This window comes from Entelurus aequoreus, unplaced genomic scaffold (assembly GCF_033978785.1).
Source record: "Entelurus aequoreus isolate RoL-2023_Sb unplaced genomic scaffold, RoL_Eaeq_v1.1 HiC_scaffold_81, whole genome shotgun sequence".
In the NCBI taxonomy this organism is placed as follows: domain Eukaryota; kingdom Metazoa; phylum Chordata; class Actinopteri; order Syngnathiformes; family Syngnathidae; genus Entelurus; species Entelurus aequoreus.
In genome coordinates, this window is record NW_026908013.1 from 32,985 (window position 1) to 42,500 (window position 9,516).

The 9,516-nt window shown below is 34.2% G+C and overlaps 1 protein-coding gene across 1 annotated transcript in view; it reads right to left on the reverse strand.

The window, feature by feature from the left end:
- Positions 1 to 8,576: 8,576 nt before the first annotated feature.
- Positions 8,577 to 9,516, reverse strand: part of LOC133645436 (collagen alpha-2(IX) chain-like) — a 6,739-nt gene continuing 5,799 nt past the window's right edge. Inside the window, exon 5 of the mRNA XM_062040270.1 lies at positions 8,577 to 8,586. Coding sequence (XP_061896254.1) covers positions 8,577 to 8,586 — 10 coding nt within the window. The remainder of the gene's footprint in view (positions 8,587 to 9,516) is intronic.

Here is a 9,516-nt window from a genome sequence, read left to right on the forward strand (position 1 = left end):
TTCGTGAATCTGTTGCAATCATGTTCATTGCAACACATGCCAATACGGCCGGGTTAACTTATAAAGTGACATTTTAAATTTGCCGCTAAACTTCCGGTTCGAAACGCCTCTGAGGATGCCGTATGCGCGTGACGTAGCCCGGGGAACACGGGTATGCCTTCCACATTGAAGCCAATACGAAAAAGCTCTGTTTTCATTTCATAATTCCACAGTATTCTGGACATCAGTGTTCGTGAATCTGTTGCAATCATGTTCATTGCAACACATGCCAATACGGCCGGGTTAACTTATAAAGTGACATTTTAAATTTGCCGCTAAACTTCCGGTTCGAAACGCCTCTGAGGATGACGTATGCGCGTGACGTAGACCGGCAAACACGGGTATGCCTTCCACATTGAAGCCGATACGAAAAAGCTCTGTTTTCATTTCATAATTCCACAGTATTCTGGACATCTGTGTTCGTGAATCTGTTGCAATCATGTTCATTGCATTATGGAGAAGGAAGCTGAGCAAGCAAAGAAGAAAGTTGTTGGTGCGAAATGGACGTATTTTTCGAACGTAGTCAGCAACAACAGTACACAGCCGGCGCTTCTTTGTTTACATTCCCGAAAGATGCAGTCAAGATGGAAGAACTCGGATAACAGAGACTCTAACCAGGAGGACTTTTGACTTCGATACACAGACGCCTGTAGAGAACTGGGACAACACAGACTCTTACCAGGATTACTTTGATTTGGATGACAAAGACGCAGACGTGCTACTGTGAGTATGCAGCTTTGGCTTCTAAACATTTGATCGCTTGACCGTATGTGCGCAACTTTTTTTGCGTATGTACGTAACTTTTTAAAAATATATAAGCTTTATGAACCTTGGGTTAGGTGAACGGTCTTTTGGGCTGAGTGATTGTGTGTGTTGATCAGGTGTTTGAATTGTATTGGCGTGTTCTATGGAGCTAGGAGCTAGCAGAGGAGCTAGGAGCTAGCATAACAAACATGCAGGTGTTTTTATGCAGGATTAATTTGTGGCATATTAAGTATAAGCCTGGTTGTGTTGTGGCTAATAGAGTATATATATATGTCTTGTGTTTATTTACTGTTGTAGTCATTCCCAGTTGAATATCAGGTCACCCCCGGCTCTCACAGCATCTTCCCTATCTGAATAGCTTCAACTCCCCACTAGTCCTTCACTTGCACTTTACTCATCCACAAATCTTTCATCCTCGCTCAAATTAATGGGGAAATTGTCGCTTTCTCGGTCCGAATCTCTCTCACTTCATGCGGCCATCATTGTAAACAATAGGGAACTTTGCGTATATGTTCAACTGACTACGTCACGCTACTTCCGGTAGGGGCAAGCCTTTTTTTTATCAGATACCAAAAGTTGCAATCTTTATCGTCGTTGTTCTATACTAAATCCTTTCAGCAAAAATATGGCAATATCGCGAAATGATCAAGTATGACACATAGAATAGATCTGCTATCCCCGTTTAAATAAAAAAAATCATTTCAGTAGGCCTTTAAGTTCCTGTTGTAAGCGGTTATACAGTATATGACTTGAGCTCTTATTTTGAAGGCCCTAAGAGCGGAAGTGGTGACACGTTGAGTGGAGCGGAGGTTTTTGAAAGAAATAAAATAAAGTGATCCTCGTGTAAAATTGGAGCCTCCGTGTTTGTTATTGTGTACTTTTATACAGTAAAGGCGGTGTCACGCCGATTGTCTTCCCATTACAAAAACCTTCCTAGCCCCAATTTACTTCCGGGGTAATTTCCGCTCACGTCATTTCCTCTTACTGCCCGTCGCTGGGTTTTTTTATTTTTATAATATAGTCATTTCCTCTTACGTCATTGACAGCGATCGATAGAATCGATAAATCCAAATCTCCTGAAAATGGTGGTGTCACTGAATGATATTCGTCTTTATCTGTCCCAGGGGACTTATGTCAAACACCAGCAGGCTTCGCAACATTTCAAGCGGAGTGCTGCGAACTTCTGTCTTCGTGGTAACGTGCAAAAAATATTAATGAATATATAATACTGTTAAATGTCTGTACTACTTTAAATCAACATTATTGTTGAAACCATTTCACTAATATTAATTAATATATAATACTGTTAAATGTCTGTACTACTTTAAATCAACATTATTGTTGAAACCATTTCACTAATATTAATGAATATATAATACTGTTAAATGTCTGTACTACTTTAAATCAACATTATTGTTGAAACCGTTTCACTAATATTAATTAATATATAATAATGTTAAATGTCTGTACTTGAAATCAACATTATTGTTGAAACCATTTCACTAATATTAATTAATATATAATACTGTTAAATGTCTGTACTTTAAATCAACATTATTGTTGAAACCATTTCAATAATATTAATTAATATATAATGCTGTTAAATGTCTGTACTTTAAATCAACATTATTGTTGAAACCATTTCAATAGTATTAATTAATATATAGTACTGTTAAATGTCTGTACTTTAAATCAACATTATTGTTGAAACCATTTCACTAATATTAATTAATATATAATAATGTTAAATGTCTGTACTTTAAATCAACATTATTGTTGAAACCATTTCACTAATATTAATTAATATATAATACTGTTAAATGTCTGTACTTTAAATCAACATTATTGTTGAAACCATTTCACTAATATTAATGAATATATAATACTGTTAAATGTCTGTACTTTAAATCAACATTATTGTTGAAACCATTTCACTAATATTAATTAATATATAATGCTGTTAAATGTCTGTACTTTAAATCAACATTATTGTTGAAACCATTTCAATAGTATTAATTAATATATAGTACTGTTAAATGTCTGTACTACTTTAAATCAACATTATTGTTGAAACCATTTCACTAATATTAATTAATATATAATACTGTTAAATGTCTGTACTTTAAATCAACATTATTGTTGAAACCATTTCACTAATATTAATTAATATATAATACTGTTAAATGTCTGTACTTTAAATCAACATTATTGTTGAAACCATTTCACTAATATTAATTAATATATAATACTGTTAAATGTCTGTACTACTTTAAATCAACATTATTGTTGAAACCATTTCACTAATATTAATGAATATATAATACTGTTAAATGTCTGTACTACTTTAAATCAACATTATTGTTGAAACCGTTTCACTAATATTAATTAATATATAATAATGTTAAATGTCTGTACTTGAAATCAACATTATTGTTGAAACCATTTCACTAATATTAATTAATATATAATACTGTTAAATGTCTGTACTTTAAATCAACATTATTGTTGAAACCATTTCAATAATATTAATTAATATATAATGCTGTTAAATGTCTGTACTTTAAATCAACATTATTGTTGAAACCATTTCAATAGTATTAATTAATATATAGTACTGTTAAATGTCTGTACTTTAAATCAACATTATTGTTGAAACCATTTCAATAGTATTAATTAATATATAGTACTGTTAAATGTCTGTACTTTAAATCAACATTATTGTTGAAACCATTTCACTAATATTAATTAATATATAATAATGTTAAATGTCTGTACTTTAAATCAACATTATTGTTGAAACCATTTCACTAATATTAATTAATATATAATACTGTTAAATGTCTGTACTTTAAATCAACATTATTGTTGAAACCATTTCACTAATATTAATGAATATATAATACTGTTAAATGTCTGTACTTTAAATCAACATTATTGTTGAAACCATTTCACTAATATTAATTAATATATAATGCTGTTAAATGTCTGTACTTTAAATCAACATTATTGTTGAAACCATTTCAATAGTATTAATTAATATATAGTACTGTTAAATGTCTGTACTACTTTAAATCAACATTATTGTTGAAACCATTTCACTAATATTAATTAATATATAATACTGTTAAATGTCTGTACTTTAAATCAACATTATTGTTGAAACCATTTCACTAATATTAATTAATATATAATACTGTTAAATGTCTGTACTTTAAATCAACATTATTGTTGAAACCATTTCACTAATATTAATGAATATATAATACTGTTAAATGTCTGTACTTTAAATCAACATTATTGTTGAAACCATTTCACTAATATTAATTAATATATAATACTGTTAAATGTCTGTACTTTAAATCAACATTATTGTTGAAACCATTTCAATAATATTAATTAATATATAATGCTGTTAAATGTCTGTACTTTAAATCAACATTATTGTTGAAACCATTTCAATAGTATTAATTAATATATAGTACTGTTAAATGTCTGTACTACTTTAAATCAACATTATTGTTGAAACCATTTCACTAATATTAATTAATATATAATACTGTTAAATGTCTGTACTTGAAATCAACATTATTGTTGAAAGCATGTCACTACAACATTGTGTGCTGTGTAGAAGAGGTCATGTACCATGGCAACAGAAGGGTCATTTGGACAGAGGAGGAGAAAGTGGCTGTGTTAACCGAAGCCCATGCAGGCCATTTTGGACCACGGAGGATGCAAGCGAAGATTGCTCCCCGGTTTTATTGGCGGTCCATCACACAGGACACATTGGATTGGGTAAGCAAGCTCCTAGAAGGAAGATATTTGCTTTTCATTTTTATTTTGAGTTGAAACACTCAGGTTAGTAGTTAGTAGTAGGTCGCAAAGTGTTGTGGAATCAAATCATATCTACAATATGTTTCACTTTATTACTGCTTTTAGGTGCGCACATGTCCTGACTGCCAGCGCTTTGAAAAGTTAAAGACCGAGGCACCTGAGCTGAAGCCCGTCAAGGTGGTATCACTTTGGTACATGGTTGGTGAGTGGCTTTATTCACACATCCCTCACCTTTTCACGCACAACTATACAAAAACTCAGTCCACATTCAAATATTTGCTAAACTGAGAACTGGAATTCATGCTCTAGGTGTGGACCTCTTTGGACCTGTGAAAAAGTCGTCTAAGGGGAACAGATATTGTCTCACTTTCACCCATTATTTCACCAAGTGGGTTGAAGCAAGAACATTCCCAAAAAAGACAGCAGCCAATGTGAAGGAGGTATTCTTTATATTTTGGTGTTTCACTTACCCATGGCCATAATCAGAAAGGGAAAAAGCCACTAAAGTGCATAATTTCTATATATATACAATTCTATTGTAACTATTAGTTGTACTAATATAATTTCTGTGGTGCCCCACAGGCCTTGAGGGACATTTTCTTTACTCATGGTTTGCCTGAAGTTATCCTCACTGACCAGGGCACTGAATTCAAGAAAGAGGTAACTAAATGGTGGTCTTTGACTATTGTACTCTAGGATTGTAATTCAGTCTGAATGTACTCACATGCTTGAATGCAATATTGAATTCTAACCACAACGTTACTGGTCAAATGTTTCATAATTGTCATATTGGTGATGACCAAGTCAGAACTCATTCCCTTGATGTTACAGAGTTATGGAGGTTCTTCCAAACAATATGGTTAGGCTGGAGATCCTGGATGGAAAGCCCAAGCATATGATGACCCCGTATGCATCACTGAAACCTCTGCGCCCGAGTATGTCAAACTGAATGCTGTTTACAGGCATTTTTGTTCAGAGATCTTAATATCCCTCCCCTGTATCATAATATGCCTCCTCTCTCATTTAGGGACTCACCCTGGCTGGCCAAAGGATTCCCCTTCAGCCCCTGTGCTTCCAGAAGGTGCTGAAGTGCTGACTTCATCATCGGAGGAGGAAACTGAGGTACTTTTTCAGAAAAAAAGTGTTTATGTGTCCATACATGTAGCTTTCTAACTATTTGTATGATTGACACATGTCCAGTGTCATTGTTTCACAGACCATACATATGCTGACCCCACATCACCCTGGAAAAAGGAGCTGCACCCCGACCAGAAACAACTGGTGAGCAGGTTTCAAATTGAGTAAAATGTTGACATTGGAGCCAGTATATGATTAAAAATATATACATTTATTGCTTTGTGAAGTGGCCAAGGTTATCTTCAAGTCGGGTAATGTAAAATTTTCTCATGAACAGCTGGAGTATGTTTTGGCCTGCGATCGTCCAGCTATGGAACTGATCGTTAAAGAGGGAGGGGTGTGTTTAACCCGAGAAGAGTTTTGGTCTCTGGGGTTGTCCAGAGACATGGACTCCACGGTCAGTACTGTAACTGTTATGTTTGTTTCACTTGACTGCTTATTCCATGGATATGTATAACTTTGTTACATCTGTAATGTGATGACAGATTGGAAATGCTTGCCTCCAGCTGCTTCAGGAAGCTGCTCAGAGACATGTAGGATTTCTTAGAGCTGCACAACCGAGGCTCTCATTGTTAAATCTGCTCTAGCTGCACGTGCAGTCAATCCGGCGTTGGTGGTGTGTCCTTCTAATGGAGCGCTTTGGCATTGAAGGGTAGGACAACTTCTTGAAATATCTGATGTATTGTTTATCATGATTAGTAACTGCCTGTGATGAGGTGGCGACTTGTCCAGGGTGTACCCTGCCTTCCGCCCGAATGCAGCTGAGATAGGCTACAGCGACCCCAAAAAGGGACAAGCGGTAGAAAATGGATGGATGGATGGATGGATGGATTAGTAACTGTAATCTGAAGAGTTTTTCTTCAATTTCCCCAAAGGCCTGGCCAGAGGTTCTGTTATTGGACAGACAAGGCGAGCGGCCTATTGCAGGGCATTCTTCAGCCAGTCTTTAGGGCAGGGGTCACCAACCTTTTTGAAAGCAAGAGCTACTTCTTGGGTACTGATTCATGCGAAGGGCTACCAGTTTGATACACACTTAAATAAATTGCCAGAAATAGCCAATTTGCTCAATTTACCTTCAACTCTATGTTATTATTAATAATTAATGACAATTAAATTTTGAAACATAGTTTATCTTCAATTTCGACTCTTTAAAATTCCAAATTCAACCGAAAAAAAGAAGAGAAAAACTAGCTCATTCGAATCTTTTTGATAAAATTAAAAAAATAATTTATGGAACATCATTAGTAATTTTTCCTGATTAAGATTAATTTTAGAATTTTGATGTCATATTTTAAATAGGTTAAAATCCAATCTACACTTTGTTAGAATATATAACAAATTGGACCAAGCTATATTTCTAACAAAGACAAATCATTATTTCTTCTAGATTTTCCAGAACAAAATTTTTAAAAGAAATTCAAAAGACTTTGAAATAAGATTTAAATTTGATTCTACAGATTTTGTAGATTTGCCAGAATAATTGTTTTGAATTTTAATCATAATAAGTTTGAAGAAATATTTCACAAATCTTCTTCGTCGAAAAAAAAGAAGCTAAAATGAAGAATTAAATTAAAATGTATTTATTATTCTTTACAATAAAAAATTTTTTTTTACTTGAACATTGATTTAAATTGTCAGGAAAGAAGAGGAAGGAATTTAAAAGGTAAAAAGGTATATGTGTTTAAAAATCCTAAAATCATTTTTAGGGTTGTATTTTTTCTCTAAAATTGTCTTTCTGAAAGTTATAAGAAGCAAAGTAAAAAAATTAATGAATTTATTTAAACAAGTGAAGACCAAGTCTTTAAAATATTTTCTTGGATTTTCAAATTCTATTTGAGTTTTGTCTCTCTTAGAATTAAAAATGTCAGGCAAAGCGAGACCAGCTTGCTAGTAAATAAATAAAATTTAAAAAAAAGAGGCAGCTCACTGGTAAGTGCTGCTATTTGAGCTATTTTTAGAACAGGCCAGCGGGCTACTCATCTGGTCCTTACGGGCTACCTGGTGCCCGCGGGCACCGCGTTGGTGACCCCTGCTTTAGGGTATCCAGAAAGTCAGTCCAGGCCATCGACTGCGTCATCAAAGATGAACTGAATACAGTACTGGTATGCCATGACACAAAAGTGAATAAATTGTATCATACCTATGTTGCTCCATAAAAAAAATGATTGGAGAAATATGTAAACTGGGGGAAAAATAACTGGTTCAAAAATAATAATCTAATAACCTTTATTGGTTTGTACCTTGATGTGGTTTAAGAGATTTTCACTATAACGTGTCTACTTCTGAGGTGACCACCACTTGTGATTACAATTGACGCTTTGTCCTTTATCTGTGTTCCCCATTCTTTAGGTGCAGCTCGCGCAATGTTTGGAACAAAACATTTGTAAACAATAAAAAAACATTTTACATTGCAGTTTTTTGCCTCATTTTAAAGTCTTGAAGAAATACCCAAGGTTTTTCTTTATTATTATGTTCTTATTCTAAATATTGTCGTTTGTCTGACCACGGGTCATCTGACTTCACTGAGGTACATATGTGCACATAAATGTCATTTTAATTTAGTTCACTTACACAGAGAACTAAAAAAAACCTGAATTTAACGAATAGATTTAGTTTTAATAAAGTTTAATCATGTTGATTGATAATTAATTAACTTATTGTACACTGTTATTAATTTCCGCGTATGTCCACGAGTCAAATGTGCAGTCAGGAATATCCTCAAGTTAATTTGTCAGATTAATACTTGTCCGATTAATACAGACGTTTTGTTAACGCTGTATTATTAAAAAGAGTCAAAGGAAGTGCTATCGATCGCTGTCAAAGACGTAAGAGGAAATGACGTAAGCGGAAATGACCCCGGAAGTAAATGGGGGGTAGGAAGGTTTTTGTAATGGGAAGAAAATTGGCGTGACAGCGGCATATATAAAAACCTCCGCTCCACTCAACGTGTCACCACTTCAGCTCTTAGGGCCTTCAAAATAAGAGCTCAGGGCATATACTGTATAACAGCTTATAACAGGAAGTTCCATCCATCCACCTCATCACAGATAGAACAGGAACTTAACATCACAAAATGAAAGAGGCTCCGCCCCCTTCCTTCTTTCTTTGTGGACACGCCTACTTTGGTCATGTCCACATTCATAACGTGTCTTTATGAAGAATGACTACATAACATTAAAGTAGAAAATGTCAATGAAACATACATTTGACGTCGGGGAACACAAGTGAAGAAGTGTTGTACTGGTGGCACCACGTGATTAGTTGTACTGGTGGCACCACGTGATTAGTTGTACTGGTGGCACCACGTGATTAGTTGTACTGGTGGCACCACGTGATTAGTTGTACTGGTGGCACCACGTGATTAGTTGTACTGGTGGCACCATGTGATTAGTGGCAAACTCCAAGAGGACATCTCCAACCCCATTTCAATTGTTATGCTGAATATCTTTAACAACTAGTCCTATTAAGAATCCTAGTTATAACATTTTCTTTTTACTTCATAATATCAACATTTATTTACATTCAGATGGTCACACATTCTGTTATTTATTACGTTTTTTGTTATTTATTCTTTGAAATTAAGCATTCATTCATTCATTCATGTATTATTCTCAACATGTATATATAAGTGTTACATTGTTTTTATTGTACACAGTAGTCATTTTCTACCTTTAAGTACTTATTACTATGATGATTACTGTTAATAAGTGAAGGGAAAGCAGGTGCCTTGCCCAAAGACACATC